This window comes from Salvelinus fontinalis, chromosome 34 (assembly GCF_029448725.1).
Source record: "Salvelinus fontinalis isolate EN_2023a chromosome 34, ASM2944872v1, whole genome shotgun sequence".
Lineage (NCBI taxonomy): Eukaryota > Metazoa > Chordata > Actinopteri > Salmoniformes > Salmonidae > Salvelinus > Salvelinus fontinalis.
In genome coordinates this window covers 21,822,696-21,845,699 of record NC_074698.1, presented here as the reverse complement: position 1 = coordinate 21,845,699, position 23,004 = coordinate 21,822,696, and the positions used below count along the sequence as shown (strand labels likewise).

Here is a 23,004-nt window from a genome sequence, read left to right as displayed (position 1 = left end):
AAACACAAGGCAAGACCAAGTGATGCACAAAAAAATATGCAATTTTTTTTTTATCTGACCAAGCTCGTGCCAAATTACCCATGATAACCACATCAGCAAAGCAACCACCTCATCCTCCACTGACGAAACACCATGACAGCAGCTAGCACAAGCAGCCTTCCAGTCCCGACAGAGACCTCACTGCCCGGCCCGGCAATGAAAGAGGCCTGGCTCCTTCTCTTCTTCCTCCCCTTGAGGATAATGACAGTTCCTCTAGTGACAGTGCCGGCCCTCCACCTCTCTAGAAAACCAAGCGGATGACTACCAGAGACCAAGCGGCCTCATGATAGCAACCCCCTTCTGTGAACACTGGTAAGCCTATGAGTGATGAGATGGATAGCCCCGACAGTGTGGAGTCTGAGTTCCAATGTGTAATATAAACAGGCTACCAGCTAAATACTGTATATTGCTATGAATAGGCTAGTAGGCTAGACTGCATTGTCTGCATAATGAAACAATCCCAAAGAAGCTATTGTTTTGATGGTGGACTGATTGTATTATTATTTCCATTAATAGACTGGTTTTATGCAGCACAAACTTTCTATCCAAGCTGTGAGAGAGCGCAAGGACGGCTAAGGTAGGCTATTGCCTACAGGACATTTGTATATATGCTGTTGCATCGGAAATGTATTTTACAATCTGCAGTGTTTGAATTTCCCACTTTAATTACTGAACAAGTAAATACATTATTGCCGCCAGCCAGCATTCTAAATAGCAGCATTGCGACACTGTAGGCCTATAGATTTGTGGAACAAACGTTAGGCTTAACATGAGAAAATTACCAAATAAAACATGTATTCATTAAAGCAAAGTTATAGGCTACTACACGCACTAACATTACATAATCTGAAAGCCTATCGATAAGCAGCCGCATAAATTTAGCTATTTCAGAACCTCGGACTGCGATCGCTGATACCTAAAATACCTACCCAGGCATTGTAAGATCTGGCATGCGTCCAATAGTGTGCAACTGCAGCCCGCAATTTGGGTCGTTCCTGTCGCCCCCCTGCTTGCTTGTTAGAAAAACTGTCTGCTAGTTAGTGACACTGTGTGCTAGTTAGTTAGCACACTGTGTGGCCCCTGCCTCCCGCCTGCTGTGTACTGGAGAAAAATGTGGCCGACAGGTGGGGGGAAAGGACACTGTCTACCGGTATTGTATCCGCCTACCGCTAGCTACTCCGGTACGCCGCAGGCGGGGGCGACACCGTGTGCTTGCTACACAGTATGCTTAGCTAGCCCGCCATCCGCCTGCTGTGTACCGGAGTACTCCTTTGGACTAGCTGGCTAAAATGGCACACAGTATACTTCGCTACCGCCTGCCGAACACCTGCCCTCGCCATTGTCCCCTTTGGCCTCTTCTTCTTCTCTGGGGTTTATCGGCGGTTGCATTACCGCCATCTTCTGTACTGGAACGTCATAGCCTCACGCATATGTACTGGAATCATAGATTAAAAATGTACCAGTAGAAGTATAGTATAAATAGGGGTTTCTGGGGCTGCAGTTGAGCAGTTGCACCCTTCTCCATACGTCGGCAACGCCTGGGCAGAGGAACGCGCCCCTTGAATCTTAGGAGTACATTTAGAAACATCATAACCTGGTCATCAGGTGACATCATTCTAATGCGTTGCGCCACGAATTAATTACAAATGAAATGCAAATAAACTACAGTCGTCACACTATCTGACTTGAGACAATGGGTCAACTTGGTGTGTGTTTGTATGCAATTTCTGATATAACAAGCATAGAGGGTGGACTACTGTGTTTATCCTGAACTGACGCAAAAATGGTGGGCTGATTTTGTCTCCTAAAAGCTGAAACTTTGTTCACCTGAGTTAGTAAACTTGATAAGGAACAAAATGAAAGCAGCCAAATATTATTAATCCTTGCACCCTGTTTAAATTCTACAAAAACATAGACATAGAAATAACTTATATTTGTTCAACTTCAGGTGGAATATTGGCCTCTGCTTACTCTGGAATTCCAGCTCCATTCTAGAGCTCACTCCTACTGTGTTCCTAATGAGGAGGTGGGTGTTGGAGATGACTCTCTGAGAACTGTCAACAGCTGCTGAAACTATGGATCAATAAATCAGTGTTACTTTATCAGCATGTACATTTCTAATGGGTTTGTAAGCTGATAACTGTTTGATGGAGGACAGGTGGTTTTACTATGATAGGGTAATTATAGGACTGGTCACTGGTTGATAAAACAAATGTGAGAAAATATCAACTCAATTTGAGACTTTGATATATTGTCCAAGGTCACCAAGCATCTTGTTCTCATCAATATTTTAGTTTCAGTTGCTATGAAGCAAAAAAAGTAAGATTGTAGAAAAAGCACCAAACTCCCTCCATTTATCCAATAGTGTGCGTGAATTGTGCGCATTTACGCATGAATCAAACGCTTAACAATTATGACTCAGGCAATCCTCAACCCGTATCCACTTCTGGGAACCCCAAGTTTTAACAAATATAATTAACAAGTAAGTCTTGGCCCCAGCTCTATGAAAGTGTATAACTGTGTAAGTAAGTAATCTATTGAGAGCCGCCCATAGGTTACCCATGTATGACCGGTGCACGCTGCTTTACTGAGTCTCTTGAACCAGACTGCTTACTTGCGCAAACTACGCGAGACTCCTGAGAGTTTGGTTCAGAGTGAGTGAGTACGCACACTCTAAACCCTAATTGTGACAGGTGTCATTACTCCATCAAAGGGTTCACGGTGTGTTGAGTTGATAGGTATAGGGGAGTTATATATATTTTAAGACAAAATAGAAATTTCATTATTTCAGTGACATTTTATTATATGAATATAAAGAATAAATAGCAGTTCTCTTAATTTACATGATAAATCGTTGAAATAGGCTACCGATATTCAGTTCTATATCAGCTGCAAGATAACATCATCCACATGAAATCTGAGGTCGATAGATTAGTTTCCATAATGGAAAACAACAGGTTTATAAAACGGCACCTATGCGCCATTGATCTTCAATATAAATACAAAAATATAACCAATACTTTCCACAAATACGGTAGACTCTGGTTACACGTAATACTGACTTTTTACAATAACCTATAATTGAATGGCACCTCATATACATAAAATACATTCCTAAACTCGGTAGTGCATACAAAATTACAAAGCCATCATAATTTATACTTGATAATGGTCATTTCAGTTCGAGCAGGCGCATTTGCATTCGGTTATCATGGGGTATTGAACTGGTATCCAAGTACATTTGAGGCCCCCTTTCTTCTGTATACATCGCCATCTCAATATCGTAAAATGGGTCGAGTTTGCTGGTTTGCAGAACATCCCCTCTGGAACCGAACATGATCTTTTGCTTTGACAGTTTCCCACTCTCACATAACGTGGCCAAAATCTGTTGCCGAGGTCGTTCCATGTATAAATGACGGGACAGAACGAGAATGACCACAGCCACTGCTGCAGCCTCCGTTTAAGTTTTTTATTGGGTTTGTGCTTCTTGTCAAACTGTACGTCAAAATCCATTGCTTTGATTTCATTCGGCATCACTCCACTGGGCTTCTGTTGAATGTCCAAATCGTCAAGCTCATCGTTGCCAGTGTATTTATCCTGTGGTGGTGTAATAGACATCAAGCGACTATCAAAGTCCCCCAATACACTTTTCAGTTCCGTTTCATTGAGGTCCCTCTCTTTTGGGTTAAAGACAGGATCTGGGTCCTCTTTTAATTCCACAAGTGGCAAACTGTCACTCGGGATAGGACGGAGGAGGTAATAATGCTGGCATAGCCCTTCTTCTATTATAAGTCCGGGCGACAACATCAGCAAGTATATTGCTACAAAATGCTGTGATTGATCCATGTCCGTTACGCACAGTAAAACAGTATTATAGGATACAGCTAAACAGGTAGGCCTAGGCTACTCTACTGCGTACAGTTGAGCCCGGTTCTTGCGGAGTGCGCACCGGCTTGAGTTACATCCAGCCAAACTTCACTTCTTGAGTGTTGGTGTCCTTAAAATTCAGACTGCTTACTCCATAGCAAACGATAATTGATTGAAGATGGTAAAGATGAATAGTCTCTTTCGTAAAACAAATCTAGATATAGGCAGTGTTTCCCTTTTACGCACGAATTCAATATATTGTATGAAATGGCTCTGTGACAGCATCAGTGGCATCAGGGGTTCTCGTTCTTGTGCGCTTTGACGCGTGATTCCAGTCTCAAGTCCTCCCCTCTGAGGATCGGCATGGTGTTTCGTTTTCTTTTGCAGGACGCTGAGAGAGTAACCTGCTCCCTCTGATATATCCTCCACGGGTTGTGATGTAATTGATATATCCATCTGAATGTGGGTTTGTTGTAGGAGATCCCCGACACCTCCCTCAATCAAGAGGCGGGGATGGGTTAGGGAGAGGAGGGGTCCGTCAATTTGGATTCTGATCGCCCTCTGTCGGAATATCTGACTACTTCTGCTAATTTTCCATTGATAACAGAGGGGGGATATTACCTAGAAGCGGTGAACAACAATTAGAACTGAATGTGAGAGGCCATAGCCACTACTATTTCTATCAATAGGCCAACAGCTACTATTCATTTGAGAGGTCAGCCTACTGGCTACCCTGTACAAATACTGCTGATGATTTTAAAAAAAAGGCTTACTAGGTTATAAAACAACAGGATATAGAGATAGTATCTGTCATCAGGAAAAACATGTTAAATACCCTATATAAGCATCCTTAAATGACACTCTTGACACATACACTCTACTCAATAATACCAACACGAAATGCTTCAAATATTTAGAATTGTTGTGATCAAGTAGAATGTAGGGAGAGATCTTATAAAGAACATGACTGAACAAAAATGTATTTATTTTATTTTATTATTGTTCTTGTTTATTGTTCTAGTGTTTTCTATTGTTCTAGTGTTCTCTTTGTTGGCAGGGACAATATTTCAGTGTGCAACCATGTCACAGGGAACATCTCAATAAACCTTGGCCAAAATAACTCCCAAATAAACAACTCTCACTAAGCAGCAGCCATGGAAAGTATCACAATTTGCAAACCTGTCTACCCTCAAATGCTTGGAGAATCATTCCTTGAAAATAATTTAATGGAAGAACTGACTGGCTGCTACATCAGCCATAAAGCATTCACTTAGATAAATGCATCTCTGTTTCATTTTGAATGAGCTAATTCACACAAGCACTTCTGCGCACGACTCATTTAGTTTATGGTCAAATTATGGTGAAAAGTCTGGAAAAGGTCACGCTTATTTTTTTTTTTTGAAACAACAATTGATCTGACTATTCAGGCATTCTTGGGCATTGACAATAAGGCATTGACAAGGTTTAACTTGTTGTGACAAATCCCCATGTATCTGAATACCGGTGTTGAAATGCTGCAGCGATAATAGGTAAATACTGATGAATAGATACATAATCATCTACAAGCAATATATTACAATGATTATAACATTCAATGGTCTAGATACGTGGTGACATCTATGGAATAGTTTAATCTATGCGATGAAATTCATTGGGGAATACAGCTGCATTAGACCAACAAAATGACATTTCAATATTGTTCTCATTACATTATGGAATTATTGCCAGCCCTCATTTCATGGTGAGTTATTTTTGTTTCTTCTAATCCATTCCTACTGTTTTATCACAGGAAAATTGTGATAGCTATATATTCACCTTGAAAAGACAGAATACTTTAGACAGACGCCTGCTTAATTGAAGAGTTTTTATTCAAGTAGGCTAAACCAAAGTCAATTTCCTCGGCTAGTAAAACAGCCAACATAATTATCATTTTCATGGTCTGGTCCTTGAAAGGTACAAAGGCATAACAACTTTTGCTTAGGGATATGCATTCAAAATGAATACTTTAGGTTCTGCATAGGTCGTTGTACCCGTTCCTGCTGGTTTCTCATTTAGTGAGGCAAACCAGACCACTCTCTTGGCAGGCACCTTATTTTTTATTTTATTTAACTAGGCAAGTCAGTAAAGAACAAATTCTTATTTACAATGACGGCCTACCCTGGCCAAACCCTAACGACGCTGGGCCAGTTGTGCGCCACCCTATAGGACTCCCAATCACGGCCGGTTGTGATACCTCTTGGAATTGAACCAGGATCTGTAGTGACACCTCTAGCACTGAGATGCAATGCCTTAGACTGCTGCACCACTCAGGAGCCCTTAAACATAGGTACCAAGAGAAGGCCAGCTTAGTTAAACCATTAAAAACACACTAAGAGTGATTAAGAATGGACCTAGACTTTCCAGTGTCATTTCAACTTTGCTTTTATTGTGGTTGTATTAAAGTATTACTTTCTCCTACAGTTGAAGTCAGAAGTTTACATACACCTTAGCCAAATACATTTAAACTCAGTTTTTCACAACTCCTGACATTTAATCCTAGTAACAATTCCCTGTCTTAGGTCAGTTAGGATCACCACTTTATTTTAAGAATGTGAAAGGTCAGAATAATAGTAGAGAGAATGATTTATTTCAGTTTTTATTTCTATCATGACATTCCCGGTGGGTCAGAAGTTTACATACACTCAATTAGTATTTTTGGTAGCATTGCCTTTAAAATGTTTAACTTGGGTCAAACGTTTCAGGTAGCCTTCCACAGGTTTCCCACAATAAGTTGGGTGAATTTGGCCCATTCCTCCTGACAGAGCTGGTGTAACTGAATCGGGTTTGTAGGCCTCCTTGCTCGCACACACTTTTTCAGTTCTGCCCACAAATGTTCTATTGGATTGAGGTCAGGGCTTTGTGATCGCCACTTCAATACCTTGACTTTGTTGTCCTTACGCCATTTTGCCACAACTTTGGAAGTATGCTTGGGGCCATTGTCCATTTGGAATACCCATTTGTGACCAAGCTTCAACTTCCTGACTGATGTCTTGAGATGTTGCTTCAATATATCCACATAATTTTTAATCCTCATGATGCCATCTATTTTGTGAAGTGCACCAGTCCCTCCTGCAGCAAAACACCCCCACAACATGATGCTGCCACCCCCGTGCTTCACGGTTAGGATGGTGTTCTTCGGCTTGCAAGCCTCCCCCTTTTTCCTCCAAACACAACAATGGTCATCATGGCCAAACAGTTCTATTTTTGTTTCATCAGACCTGAGGACATTTCTCCAAAAGGTACGATCTTTGTCCCCATGTGCAGTTGCAAACTGTAGTCTGGCTTTTTATGGTGGTTTTGGAGCAGTGGCTTCTTCCTTGCTGAGCGGCCTTTCAGGACTTGTTTTACTGTGGATATAGATACTTTTGTACCTGTTTCCTCCATTATCTTCATAAGGTCCTTTGCTGTTCTTCTGGGATTGATTTGCACTTTTCGCACCAAAGTACATTCATCTCTAGGAGACAGAACACGTCTCCTTCCTGAGCGGTATGACGGCTGCCTGGTCCCGTAGTGTTTACACTTGCGTACTATTATTTGTACAGGTGAACGTGGTACCTCCAGGTGTTTGGAAATTGCTCCCAAGGATGAACCAGACTTGTGGAAGTCTACAAATTTTTTTCTAAAGTTTTGGCTGATTTCTTTTGATTTTCCCATGATGTGAAGCAAAGAGGCACTGAGTTTGAAGGTAGGCCTTGAAATACTTCCACATGTACACCTCCAATTGACTCAAATGATGTCAATTAGCCTATCAGAAGCTTCTAAAGCCATGACATCATTTTCTGGAATTTTCCAAGCTGTTTAAAGGCACAGTCAACTTAGTGTATGTAAACTTCTGACCCACTGGAATTGGGATACAGTGAAATAAGTGAAATAATCTGTCTGTAAACAATTGTTGGAAAAATTACTTGTGTCATGCACAAAGTAGATGTCCTAACCGACTTGCCAAAACTATAGTTTGTTAACAAGAAATTTGTTGAGTGGTTGAAAAACACGTTTTAATGACTCCAACCTAAGTGTATGTAAACTTCAGACTTCAACTGTATCAAGTTATTGAGATTTGTTATGAATATAATGGACATAGGTTTTCCAGTTACTGCATTATTAGTTACACTTTTACCTCAGTTGACTGTTGAAAGCAAAGATTAACTGAAAGCATAAGACAAGAAAAAACAATGTTATTCTCTGTACAGTGAGAAAGTTTAAGCATTTTCTTGTTGTTTCACAGAGTAAACTGTATTATTCATGTAGGACATTAATCAAAATGTGCATTCTGATGGTATTAGATCAGTGTTTTTTTTACTGATGACTGTTTACTGTGTTTGCTTGAATGATCAGTATGCTCATCACAGAAGTGGTCGAAGTCAGAGTGCCTCACAACCGACAGACAATACAATCTCTTGACACTCCCACTCAACCGGTGGGGTAAAAAATTGTGTAGTCTACTCTGGAGGCGATGGTGGGGGGGGGGGGGGGGGGGGGGGGCACAGATAGTTGTCATAACTGATGGAAACAGTGTGTGGTTTCAATAAAATGAAATTGTCTCAGCAAACTTCCGACACAGCACCTTTCACACGGTTTATTTCGCGCAATCCCATTTTCACACTCCAGACTAATTGAGGCCACATTGCCACTGAGTAAACACAGACATGAAATGGGTGCTATTTTGTTTACTCTGGGACTCTGGTGGTGTGCAATTTGGTAGTTTGTTTAGCACTTTTTCCATGTTCCTTCTGCGATCCAAGAGCCCACAATCACAATAATCACACTTACTATGTGCTTTATCTCAACAAATTGCTAGGTTTTACTAGAGCAAGGTGAGATCTTTCCTCACAATGTTAAGCCTTATCGTAGATGGTGTTCTTTCACGTCAAACAAGGCCACTCTACTGCTCGAGCAAAGCCGTTAGAGTTTACAACACCAATCATTTGTCTAGATCAGATCTTTACAACTATAGGTTTTATGTAGTATACAGATGTCAATCCTATTTCTGTGAATCTATTATCATAAATATCCAGATATGTAGTCGTTATACATTACCATGCATGGAAAATACTGTTCTTTGAAGGCACAGAACCATTAAAAAATATAAATAATTTGTTTAATTACAGAGAAAATTGGTAGACACATTTTGCCCGAGTCATCACTTGCCATTGTCTACATGAAAATATGTCTAAAGCATGCCAGAAAACTCTCTAAAACACTCTACACCAACTCCTATTACATCACAATCCCATTCTGAATCATATCTACACTCAATTCTTGCTATTTTTTTCCACTGTCCCATAAATACATATTTGCATATTTTTGTTGTTGTTGTTATAAACAGCATCATTCAAACATGGATTTATGGCACAATGGAATGTTTTTAGTGCGGAGAGATCATTCCAAATGGGATTCTGATGTAATATGAGTTGGTTTGGAGTGTTTTAGAGTGTGTTCTAATATGCTTTAGACATATTTGCATTTTGCATTATAATCAATGCCAAGTGATGACTCAGCAAAATGTGACAACCAATTTTCACTGTAAAGAAAAAAAAGATCAACTACAAGCACAGAAAGAGTGAAAATAAGGCCAGATGGGTGAACTTCCCCTTTAACAGGCTCTTTAATTAACAGCTAGCCTTGTTTTCCCACAGGTTGTGGAGTCGAGGCATTACACTGTTATGTGTGTTCATTTCTTTTCATCCCATAAAGTTGTCATAGACAATAGCATTTTATCCAAACAGAGTAATTAACCAGAATATAAACACTGGGCTATTTCAATCTCGGAACCGCCCTCGCTAGCTTTTCAAACAAATGACTTAACATAATGTCTATTTGGGTTTCAAAACAAATAGAGTACTTTTACACAGTTAGTTTGGGCCTGTAAAATGAAATCCTTAAGAAATTATGAAAGGCAATTGTGTCATTATTTCCAGAAATGATCAATAAAATAAACAAACTAATGCTCAGATTTGGCAACCTTGACCAAAATATGGGCCTTTGAAAATGATAATATAGTATTGTAGGCCTACTTATAATCCAAAGCAAGCTCAGTACCTCACATGTCAAGTAACATATTACATCAGAGCATCGTGGATGGTGGAGGGCTTAAGGTTCCATTGAGCTCAGGAGGTGAGCATGAACTCATATGTCATCCAGGGTAGCAGTGTCCTCAGCTGAGACGGAGGAGGACTGATGGTTTTAACAAGCCAGTTACACAGCAAGTGCACTGGGCTGTGATGCAGACCGAAGGCAGTGGTCAGCTCTCATGATAGCAGCCCCTTTAGTATATGAAAAATAAATACTTTGGCTTTTGATTGATGATTCAGCAGTTCATCAATCCACCATGTCACAGAAATGGAGCGTGAACAACAGCACAGAGAGACGGTGGGCATCCACTGCGGCTACCAAGATATTTAGCACACGTCAAAGACGGCTTTTCAGCACCGCCAAAGCAGGCGTGGTGATCCCATGTAGTAATCAAGGTGGATTTACACGGTTCATCAGGACAAAGCTGCAGTGGCTGGGCCGGAGCCTCCTCTATGAACTAACAGGCTGGGGGAGTTGGAGACAGGATGGGGAGCCAGCCGAGGGGGATCCCGGTGTCTCAACCTATAACACAGGGTGCTGTGTTTACCACCCAACCCCTTGGTCTCAGACTCTCAGCTCCAAATTCACACATCATAAATCAAGATGACCTGTCCTTACATTAATGAATCCCTCTCTTTGCTTTATAGTGGTGCTTTTGCAGCAGTGCTAGGATTCATTTCATGGATGTATTCACTCCCTGATAGCTTGCAGGGGTGGCAGGTAGCCTAGTGGTAAGAGCGTTGGGCCAGTAACCGAAAGGTTGCTAGATCAAACCCATGAGCTGACAAGGTAAATATCTGTGGTTCTCCCCCTGAACAAGGCAGTTAACCCACTGTTCCTAAACCGTCATTGTAAATAAGAATTTGTTCTTAACTGACTTGCCTAGTTAAATAAAAATAGATACAAGTCCTTTATAGCTATAGCAGATAATCTGTTGAACATCAAAGCTGAAACATGTCTGAGTATAATTGAAAAGATTCATACTAGGCTTCATATTTCCATTTTGAATATATCATGAGAGTCGCTAGGTAGTAAGAAAATATGAGCTGTAATTGTTCAATGTCTATTTCTGTACTAAGTATTTTAAGTGTTTTGTTTGTGAAATAAGGTTGTTCTCTCTCTGTGGGAGGTACTTTTCAGTCCACAACATGGGAAAAATAATCAGCTCTTGATTTTCTTTGTGCAAATAAATAAGGTCGTTTAAACGAAAATCGGTAATACAGTATAGTTTGTGTGAGGCTTGCACGGCTTCCTGTGACATCATCAGTGTTGGTTGACTCATGAGCAGATGAGTGATGCACACAGTTTTTTCTCTCCTCTTCTCAAAGTCATGTTTAGTACAGCAACTCTCTTTCTCTACCTCTCCCTCTTTCACTGGGGGGCGTTTGGTAATGAAGCAAGTGTTTCTATGCATTGCGAGGGGCTGTCAGCTCTGCACACAGCAGACCTCTTTCACCTGCCGCAGCCAGGAGGGTTGGACAGCGGGCGTTGAGCCAGCCTGGCCCGCCAGCAGCAGGCCCCTGCCTCCGCCTATGGATGGCCAGCTCAGTGATTTACACAGCCTCTGCCCAGGGGTGGCATGTCCAGTTGTGTACTCTGTGCTGTGTTGGTGCTAATTGAAAGTTGGCAGTGGAATTAAAGCCAGTTCAATGTCTGTACCTTATATTTCTAAACACCTGGTCCCGTGTAAAAATGAAAGAGGTCAATATTCTTGTCACCATATGAAGCGTTAACATTAGTACTGAAATACAACTATTATAATGATCTCTCTTAAGCTAAAAATAAGGACTTTAGCACTGTTTTGTTAGGACTGAAAAATGTATCAATGAAATGACGTTTGTTTTGATAGCAAGAGTCTTCTAAGGTGGTCCTTGGCTGGTTTTCCAGTAGTGAGGTTGAGATAGGAGACCCTGCTCTTGACGAGGCCAGACTCAAGAACAGAGAAGTGAAAAAGGAGAGGAAGGCAGTGAGAGGGAGACAGACAGCAGAGGAGGGGGAGTGTACTGGGGGCTTGGGCAGCAGTGGTAGCAGCGACTGCTACAGAAGAAGTTAAAGTGAGACAGTAAAGTGAATCCAGATGTGCTGTTATTATTAATATCTCTGGCTGATGAATGGGAAGGTAAAATTACAGGCGCCAGCCAGGGAGGCCCCGCGCGCTGCCCTGCCACCCAGGCGCGTCCCAGCTCACCTAACCTCCACGGCTCCAGCGCTATGCCTAGCGTCATGCTCCCTGTGATCCGCAACGGCAGGCAGACGCTCCGAAGGCCTCCACGTGGTTTCAACACGTCACACAGGCAAAGAGAGCAACAGCCTTAACCCCAAATCAATCTTTCATTTCAAAACATTGAACACCGTGATTGATATTAAAATGGAATCATCTGAGAGTTAGATGATCCTAAGCATGGTGAGGCATGAGGAGGACCAGACACAAATCTGTAGTAACAGACACCGGCGGGTAGCAAGTTACTGCAAAAAGGGGCTAAAGAACTGAGACTGAGATTTAAACAAGCACCCTTTAATGATAAAAGCTAAGACTTCTACTTCATTGCCTTTGAAATCCAACTGAGAAAGCCTTACACCTCTGGTTTGTACTGTAGGAAATCTATAATCACTCCTAAACGGCTTTATTGGTACTATTGGCTCTTTACACCTCTCTTTCTCACACCGTTTGCCTTTGAATTGGTGTTGATCTATAGTGGTCATGTAAAGCGGTAACAAACAGACACAGAGAGGGCAGATTTCATAGGGTGAGTTCTATGGAGGCAGGACCTCTCTCACTCAGCCCATCATCATAAAAAATGACACCAGACAGGGCAGTTTATGACAAGTCCCTACTGCGGTTTAATCAAAACCTATAATGCCAGAGTCATTCCTGAGGGCTGGCTGGCTGCTGGAGTGTGGATCTGTCAGCTCAGCTCACCGCTCTGTCACAGTAGTTGTTTACGGGAGCAGCAGGAGAGCCCAGAGAGGAGGGGGAGGTTGCTCCTGAAAGACTGACACAGGGGGGCTGGTGGGGGAAGCAGAAGGGGATACGGGGGGGTTGAGAAACGAGTGTAAATCCAGCAGGGGAGATGGAGCCTGGTTGGCTGCAGGGGCTGTTGTTTTAACCATCAGGGGAGTCCCTCTCGGGTTGCTGTCCCCCAGCCATCCTGGGGGAGATCACAGCGAGCCTCCCTGTCGCTGTCTGCTCCCTGCACCCCGCATGGGGCCCCCATCTCTCCACATCACAGCTTAGAAGAATGCCTCATGCGGTCTTACTTTCCCCCTTTGTGCATTTTCAGAGCAGGGATACCAGACACATTATGCTTAATGACTGGCATTGGTCGCCAGAGGAATGGCTGTTTTGTTGCTACTCCCAAGAGTGCTATACAGTATGCAAACGTCAGGGCACGCCCCTATCCCCGCCCCCCTCTTATAAACTGCCCCATGGTGTTGAATAGATTAAGTAGTAGAGAGCTGAGAGACAGACTGGACATGGTTTGAGAGTTTATCATGGAGGGCGGTGTCGCTGTGCACACCAGGGAGAGCAGATTGTACAGGGCTATTCTCCACGGTATAGAGGAAGAAGCACTCAAAATCACTCCACTCTCCCCTGCTGAACCACAGGCAGAGAGACAGCATCTCTGTCTCCAGACAGAACTGAACCAATAGCTACATGAATAATGGCCACTGAAATATGTCGTATTATTGTACAATCATAATACGACAATCATAATACGACGATAAAATACAATCATTTTAAAGTCCGTAATATGAATTGAATCTAATTTCAATTTTTTATCACCTTCTTCTGTTTCACAGTGAAGTCTATTTTCAATTACAATAATAAACTTAAACCAGTGTATGGATGACCATAACTTTAATGGGTCCAATGTGATGTAACACATTTAAGATGGGTGTATCATGACCAGGATTGAAACCTCTACAATGGCGTTGAATTAGTGAGAACAATTCCAACAGGAAAATGATCAATGATTTCAGATTAATGTACTGTAACTGAGACTTGTGGGTCAGACTCTAAAGCAATTTTAAGGTTAGATTTCTAGTCTGAAAAACGAGCAGACCTTTTGAAATGGCTGGAGTCAGTCTGATTAGACTGCTCCCCAAGGAGAAATTTCCACCCTTCCTCCACAAATATCATGTTTGTATTTAATGTAATATGCTCCCTGTAAGAGGTGATGTTTCAGAACTATATACATTACCAAATTATATAAACATTTAACATTTACCAGCTCATATTTTAATGCAATGCAGAAAAACTAGTTCACAAAACTAGCACAAAGTGTTATTTTGGTAAAGGCAAATCTAGACTGATAGATGAAGTGCTGTTTTGTGACATGGTGATTCAAGATGTAAGGACAGATTGTCATCAAGGTCCAGTGATCAAAAGAGACACAGAGATCAGCAGGACAGTTCACCAGACTGTTCACCATACATGTTTTACAGGACCGCCACATATGATCTTTCACCTCATCCCCTCATGGTGTTTGGAGGACAGTTTAAATGAACACATTTACACGTGACTTAAAATGTGTTTAAGTTAAGTATACATCTTTCACCAGGTGGAGTAAATCCAGAAGCTCGGTCAGATAGTAAGCTTTGGGGATCAAAGAAATTCTCTGTCAGCATGACTGTTTGACTGTGAAGCCTCACTTGTACCCCTGAATAGAGGGAATCCTCTATGAGATACAGACAGAGAGGGGATCAGTGGTCGGCTCAGGGAGGGGAAGAGGGGGTTGAAAGCAAACAGCCCACTGCCAGTGTGATATATGTTTAAGCCCATTGGGTGTAGAGCAGAGACACCCAGCTTAAGATCTTTAACTTGTCTCAGGAACCAGGATGGTCGATCCCTGCCAACTCCGTGATTCAAGCTGTTGCGTTATTAAAGAAAAACAAAACCCATGGTAAAACGCCCATATGAAGGCTAAGGAGAAAGAGCTTTCTGTCTGCAAGCAAATCTGTAGTCATAGAAATAAATATTTTTTTCTTCCTATTGCAGGAAAATATATGATTGCATGATATGTTGTTTTAAGGAGACGTAACATTTTAACTCAATTTGAGACCCTCTCTAAAACAACAAAATTATCTTTAACAATCTATACATGTTTGTATAACTGTCTGTCTGAATCTCATATCTTGCATAATCCTGTACATTCTTAGCTAGCTATATTTTAAAGGGCTGAATTATGTAACCTCTGTCAGGGGTTCTATTGCACAAACCTGGTAGTAGGTCTATCAAAGTATGTTCTGTCTGGAAGTATTGAATGTCAATGATGTCAATACATTTATTCTGCCATCAGCTGAATCATTTTTGCCAATGTCTTTTCAAGTCATACTCTGGGGTGTGATCAAGACAACCTAGAAAATCAGCTCTGTTTGGGGGCAATATTGGTTTGAGTATAGGAAGTAAGAAAATAGAGACAGAGAGAGATACCCTGGGCTCTGACAGACCATGTTTAAATACCAGTCCGACACCAGCCCAGCTCCGCAGTGTGACTGAAACTCTGACTCGCCACGCTGTAACATTTAATTAGGAGTCACTCGGATTACCTGTGCAGCCAGTCCAGAGACTCAGCTGAGAGGCTCCCTCACCAGGAGAGGACTGAAAGACCACCCAATCCCTCAAGAGCACGTCTTATGTTGTTTCTGTAAATTATTTTAATAGCAGGGGACTGGGCTTTGTAGAGGGGGTCAGGTCTGGGTGGGTTGACTGAGTCTGATGAGGTACGCCACCCGTTGACAGACAGTGGCTGGTCATTTCATACACCTACCTCATTCGTTCATATCAATGTTTTATCAAACTGAAATAGAAACTCTATATAGAATTCTGCATCAACAAACAGATTTGGCTGGTGAGGACAGATGAGCGAGTGTGATGGGTGAATGGAGCTGGGTGGAGGGCCCTGCGGTAGGGTTGTTAATATTGTCTTTATTAATCTGATCGGGCAGAAACCCATTACCACATTGACTTACATAACTTATGTTATATTTTCTTTAACAGAGCTGGATATATACCTTAGTTTCTTGAGTCCTGTTAGGACTTGGGATCCTCTCCACCCCAAGAGCTGACAGTTGGGTTCCAGTCTGGCGTTGGCACTGAGCGGGGGTGCCTGGGGTGCTGGGGGCTCCAAGGAGATGACAATGAGTGATGTGCGGCTGGTCACTCAGACACACGGCTTGGCGTCTCCCAAGACCTTGGAAAGAGAACAAACACAGAGAGGTCAGACAAAACAAAGTGCTGTCCATCCTTGTCTCAGAACCCTACAAAGACCAAAGCATCACAGGCAAAGCTGGTCCCCAGGTCATTTTAAATCCAGTTTAGAGGGGACAAGTAGAGACTAAACGGCTGTGTAGGCTGAGATAACGAGATTTCCATTAGATTTAGATTTTAATTATAGACATTACAACATATTGATATTAAGGTGCAACACTATTGTGACACATTCCATGTTTATGAGAGGCTGTCCTCTGGTTGGTCAGGTCTCTAGGTTTTCTGTTCCTTAATGGTGACATTAGATATCTCAATATGTATCACTGTTAATGTAAGTGTGGTTGCACCAAGTCCAGCAGTAATCAGCTGCACTGCACCACATTCCACAGGGGCAGCATCACACTGTGTTTTCCTAAGGAAATAGATTCATCATAAGTCATCATACTAACTGCCACATCATACAAAACAGCCCTTTGACAATTTGTCCAGCTGCTAACCTTTTCAACATTAATTAGCCAACATGTTGAAAAAACTGCCCAGCATAACATCAATCTCAACGGAACTTCATGTCAAAGGTTTATGTAACGAATAATCCGTAAAGAGATTCTCTCCAAAGCAGTGAGTTAACATCTTTCTGACAGATACATTCTTATGAATCCTTTTCTTTCACTATTGTTTTAAATGGGTAAATCTTCTGGTGTAGTAGTACATTATCACACCCCTTCTGCTCAGATTATTGGTCAACTGAACAGCACTACGAGTGGCAGCCAGCCAGCAGGTGGCAGTCTTATCAGGAAAGCCAAGTGAGACTTGACTTGATACTGGACAGTCAACTTTCAGATGGTTTAGAGTCTCGCCACGGCACTCTGATTACACCCGAATAAGCCACCTCCTTTATAGACTCCACTCTACTGCACACAGTCAAACAGAACAATAAAGGAATTGTCCTGGAACATAGCGCAGGGGCACAGCCAAGGTCATTTTCCGTGTTGAATTACTGTATTTAAAAACAATTGTGAAACCACATGTTCAAATATACATAATTTGAACTAAATATTGTTGGAATTTCTAAATAGAGGGCTTTATGTTGCATAGATCTGTCATGGACTATAACTAGCTCAAACCATATGTACCAAGCATTTGCTCAATGTGAAGGACTGAGAATGTTTAATATCGTCTGATTCTGGCTCGTTTTCTTTCCAGCACCCACAGTGAGACGTCTGTCTGACTAGCTTTGTTCATTCTGATAGACAGATACATTAAAAGGCTTTTGTAATTGTGACAGTAAAAGGTCAATTTTCCGATTCCTCTGAATGTCGACGACATTGAATAATATGCTGTCTAATCTGTGTTGCAGAGGTCTCATTAAACTATCCACAAGAGCCAGACAAAGGTCAGTAACTCACAAGACTGATATACTTGACATAATATGCCCCCAAAAATGTAATAGACTGCTTTCAAAATCTAGTAGTAGGCATATACAGTATAACAACTTACCTCAGGTTACCTCTGAGAAGCACTGTCTATATGTGCAGGACACAAAATTATACATTTGTTTTCCCTTCAACAAATGAGACTTCTAGATAAATTGGTTCAGTCTCGCACTCAGAGAGGTATTTGAAGGGACTAGTATATTGCTCTCAAAATATTTCTACAGTTAAATCTGTGAGTGAGTATATATCCTCATTTTGTGCATAGCACATTTTGTGCATAGCAATGTGGAGCTAAAACAAACTGCAACATGTGGAATCATCCCACGTAAGAACCATGGCACCAGACCTATTCAGACAGCTTTAATGGCAAGCTCTGTGAGAATCCACTCTGGGCTTAAATTCCTTCCAGTATTTGTGAGTGTGCTTAATAACTGTAGAATTAAACTAATTACAAACACAATGTTATGGCGACAGTGCAGATAGATGCCAGGCTTGAAACCCTGAGAATCTGCACCTATCTCTGATTAGAAAAACAAGCTTACAAACTATGGTCTTAGTGGGAGGATTAAGTTGGATGCAAAGAAAGAAAGAAAGAAAGAAAGAAAGAAAGAAAGAAAGAAAGCATGATATTCAGGAGGTTTGATTTGTCGATAGCAGAAACGAACCATTTTCAAACAAAATGCTCATGTGCAGTATGGTAAAGTGAACGTTATTTTTCCAAGAAAAGTGAAAGAGACAGAATTTCCGTTGCTATGGCTGCAGCCCTTAAACACTTCCAGTTCCCTGGTATGTGTGAATTCAAGGGCAAAGCCGTAATGAATAGTGGCTTTAATGACACTGCAAGATGTGCGCTTGCCACAGTTTGTATTACTACAGTTAACTGGGGCTGTAATGAGATAGTCTTTCAGGCATGAGTCTGAGAGGAGACAGACAAAAAGCAGGGTTCAATCATATCTAAGTGCATTAATCAGGGAGAGAGAGGAGAGAGTCACTACTGGTTATTACTGCTGCTGTAGCCACACCAGGTCAGCCCAGGTGGGGGAGAGGCTCTTTACTGCATTCATCATTTCAGACAATGAAATCAAAACAATACATCAAATCTATATATTGGGAGCCACGGGTTTAACATTCATAGATTTGGTCATTTTAGGGGAAAGACAAATACGGTTTTAACAATATGAATGTAGTCTGTAGTTACTTACTCAGGTGAATTCTATATTTGACTAAGGACAGTTATTTGTAAGTGTGCTGTAAAAGACAGAACAGGACAGTAATACTGTCTGAATGGTTGTCTGTCCGCTACCACCACTGTTGTTTGTGGAACCAGAGGGTACAAGGCCTGCTGGTCTTTGATTCTGGGAATGCGTAAATCAGCCTATAGACTGAAACATTTCATTTGTGGTATTTATTTTGTTTATTGGTCCCTAAATGGCCCCATCCATCTCTGACCAAGACAGGGTTGGTTTTGATTGGGAATTTGCTGTTAAGAAGTTTATAGAATAACACGTAAGTTCACAGATGGGTTTACTGATGGTTACTCAACGGTGTTATTACATATGCATAGCACTCCATCATGTCAGCCACTAGTCAAGTACAATCCTCAGAAACCAATGGGGTCCATTTAAGCAAACCACTACTCACGACTCATACCAACATGCCAAAATCATTAAGTCCATGTAAAACTCCATCTATTGAAAGTGTATGCCACAGAGAAAAAACACTGTACATTATGTTGTCGTATGAAGAATTTGTGAAGTGAAGAATTGATGTTGTTTCGACATGTTGCAGAATTTCTCCATCAGAGACCAATTCTAACCACAGTATTTATTCGATGTGGTAAATCTGCATTCTATTGATTACAGTGATAAATCATTATCTTGCACTCATATTTCTTTACTAATTTACTTCTAAAAATAGTTATCTTTTTCTGACTGGAAATCAAGCAAAGAAATGTAGGAATTAATTTTTAAAACACTCACATTAGTGTTTATCAGGTCTCATCTTTTTTTCCCACAAAAGGTATTTACTATTGTTTAAACCGAACAATCACCTATGCCAAAACTGCACTCCAAGCAAAGCACCTCGACTTGTACAAATCATTCCATTTATCATTCCTAAGTTAACAGGTCTTTGCATTACATGCATTTTTAGCAGAAATCCTTATTTTCTCGATTGTTTGTACATTCTGTCACTTATTCATGTCATCTACTTCCTCAGTGCTCTAATACTACTTCCTCAGTGCTCTAGTACTATTTCCTCAATGCTCTAGTACTACTTCCTCAGTGCTCTAGTACTATTTCCTCAGTGCTCTAGTACTACTTCCTCAGTGCTCTAGTACTACTTCCTCAGTGCTCTAGTACTACTTCCTCAGTGCTCTAGTACTACTTCCTCAGTGCTCTAGTACTACTTTCTCAGTGCTCTAGCACTACTTCCTCAGTGCTCTAGTACTACTTCCTCAGTGCTCTAGTACTACTTCCTCAGTGCTCTAGTACTACTTCCTCAGTGCTCTAGTACTACTTCCTCAATGCTCTAGTACTACTTCCTCAGTGGTCTAGTACTACTTCCTCAGTGCTCTAGTACTACTTCCTCAGTGCTCTAGTACTACTTCCTCAGTGCTCTAGTACTATTCTGCTCTATGTGGTCTGCAAGCAGCTGTAGTTAAGCAAAAAGAGTTATCTCTTCTTCTGCCGGAGGGGTAATGACATAATAGGAGGTATCAAGTCCCAGAGGAGTTTCATTAAATGGAATTTATAAGAAGAGCCAGAGTGATAAAACAGAAGAGGGGAAAATCAGTAATCACTCGAAATGTTTGCAATCAGACATTTGCCAAATGTATATTTTGCAGGCTCAAATTTTTTTTAAAGAGCAATGGAGAAAATAACTGGACATTTTCACGATAGTAGTGGTGGTAGTCGTCAACAACTCCTTAATGAAGAGAGCAGCCAATAGAGCCTCTGTAGTTAGGCTACCAGAGCTGAGGAGAGCTTGCATGCCCCCTTTTGGCTCTTTGGGGAAGAATAGTCATCATCTAGATTCGGAGGAGGGTCACCAATCTGAGAGAGAATGCAGATGCTGCTTCTCCATATCCAAATGAAATGCTTCACCTACTTTATTCTGCTTTGTTTCAAACTGCTTGGCTGACTGCAGGTCTGGACTCCTGATTACAGTGATAGACATGCAGGAATCTGGAGTCGGCTGCCAGAAACCACAGAAGGAAAGGAGAGGACCCTGAGTCTGCGGTCAGACGGTCGGGAGAGGTAAACAGGAGTAGCCCCTCCTTGGAATGCAAGGCTTGTGTTGGCCCAGAGACTAGGTTACGTATGGAGGAGGTGCCAGTCTCAGTCCACGGCAGCTCAACAGAAAACACAATTATTTTTAATGAATGCAAAGAAACACCAAAGAAAACAAATACCTGACATTAAGCTAGCGCCAAAGCCTTAGCAATTTTGTGTAATGCCGCTTACACTGTGCATTACTCTTATGTGATTGAATCTGTACTTGCGCAGACAAGCAGCAGAGCTTAGTCATTTAAGCTTAGAAATGCATTCATTGTAACCATACCATAAGACCAGCAATGGGTGTTAATTACGGTCTGTGTGTACCTCTCTCTTTTTGGCAGCGGCCTGCAGAACAACAGCAAATTTTGCAGTTATTGTTACTCATCTGAAAAGTTGAAAAATAGCCTGTATCATAGTCTGTTTTCTCAACATCATCATAGACACAAGCCTGCATTCTAATGACCAGAGAATTTAGGGACTGTAACAGCAGGTAGAAAGTGAATGGAAAGATGTCAACATCCAGTCATAGGCATTAGCCACGTGTCTGACCCAGTTCACAAAAATACATTTTATTTTTAACTCTCTTCTGTGTATTTTTGTAGCCTGTAAATGTATGCTCAAGTCAGGAAAAGGCTTCTCTTTTTTGTATTATTTTGTTTAAAAGGACCCGTATTTCACACAGACATTTTTTTCTGCTCGTTGAATGAGGAGCTGTTTGCAGAAAGATTGATGGATGAAAATCAAACATTATCTTACACAGCTGTAACGATCCAAAATCCATAAATACCCCTGAGTGGCCAGCAGCAGCCTGCCATCCTGGTGATTTCCGAGTTCCGTAGCAGGAGAGCCCTGAGACAATATTGTGTCTCTCCATGTTTGTGAAGAGACCATTCATTACCTCAGTAGCAGGCTAAACGTTGGCCCTGAGGAACAGACTAGACTCTCCCAGAACCGTAATGGCTCCCGCCAAATGAGCTATCATACAGAGAGATACAGTATTTGCCATCCTAGACAAGCATGTTTTTAAAACAGAAAGAGTCAAACATCAAGTGTTTTGACTGCAAGCTTTCTCAACTCAACTAAACCATCCTCTGTGGTAATAAGAACATTAACACAGCCATTATAAAAGTATTGTCAAACAGTTGGATTCCTGGCCTGGTATCCTGATATACGGCTTGCTACGGTTCAATAGTTCTCCAAAATAAAAGGGTGCACAAACTGAGCACACATAGAAATACAGACAGAGGAATAAGCTATAACTCTGCCAGTTTGCATGCCAGTTGTTGAGAGATTCAAATACAATACTGCTGTTCATCTTTTTTTAACCATGAAACTAATGGAGTTAAACAATCCCTCCTAAATATTCTCATTTTGCAGGGCTGAGTTATTTCCAACATCATAAATACATGCGTATGTAGCCTATTGCTGGACATTTGTTATACTATTGGTTATTCAAAATGCTCTTACTTCTGGAAATCATTAAGTTTGGACTGAATTAATTAAGTAAAATATGTGATTGGCACAAGTACCCAGCAGTTCTCAAAGATGCTGTTGAACTGAACCAGTGCGACAGGGTTGATTGATATTCATAATGTAAAAGAAATGCTTTTATGTAACTAGGCAAGTCAGTTATAAACAAATTCTTATTTACAATGACAGTCTAGGTTAACTGCCTTGTTCAGGGGCAGAAGACAGATTTTTAACTTGTCAGCTCGGGGATTTGATCTGGCAATCTTTCGGTTACTGGCCCAACGCTCTAACCACTAGGCTATCTATGCTTAAGAAAACAATTGTATAACCTTAAGATTGGACCATTTTGAATAAAGGTAAAGCAAGGCAACTGTGCTCAGCTAGAACCACATGTGAGTCTGCATGTATAATTGAGTTGAACTACAGTTGATTTGCACAACACTGTATAAAATCATATAAAAGCCTATTCAGGATCAAGGATTCCGATTCCCAGAGCACACTGATATCTATAATTGTAATCTATTAAAAATCACCAAAAAGGAGGCTGAAAAAATACATTTCCAAGCACAGCCATTATTGTGTTACCTCTGGCAGA

General features: G+C 41.3%; 1 protein-coding gene across 1 annotated transcript; it reads right to left on the bottom strand.

The window, feature by feature from the left end:
- Positions 1–2,830: 2,830 nt before the first annotated feature.
- Positions 2,831–4,369, bottom strand: LOC129832760 (noggin-3-like). Its single transcript, XM_055896760.1, has one exon. The coding sequence runs from the start codon at positions 3,883–3,885 to the stop codon at positions 3,217–3,219; it is 669 nt and encodes a 222-aa protein (XP_055752735.1). The 5' UTR covers positions 3,886–4,369; the 3' UTR covers positions 2,831–3,216.
- Positions 4,370–23,004: the final 18,635 nt, after the last annotated feature.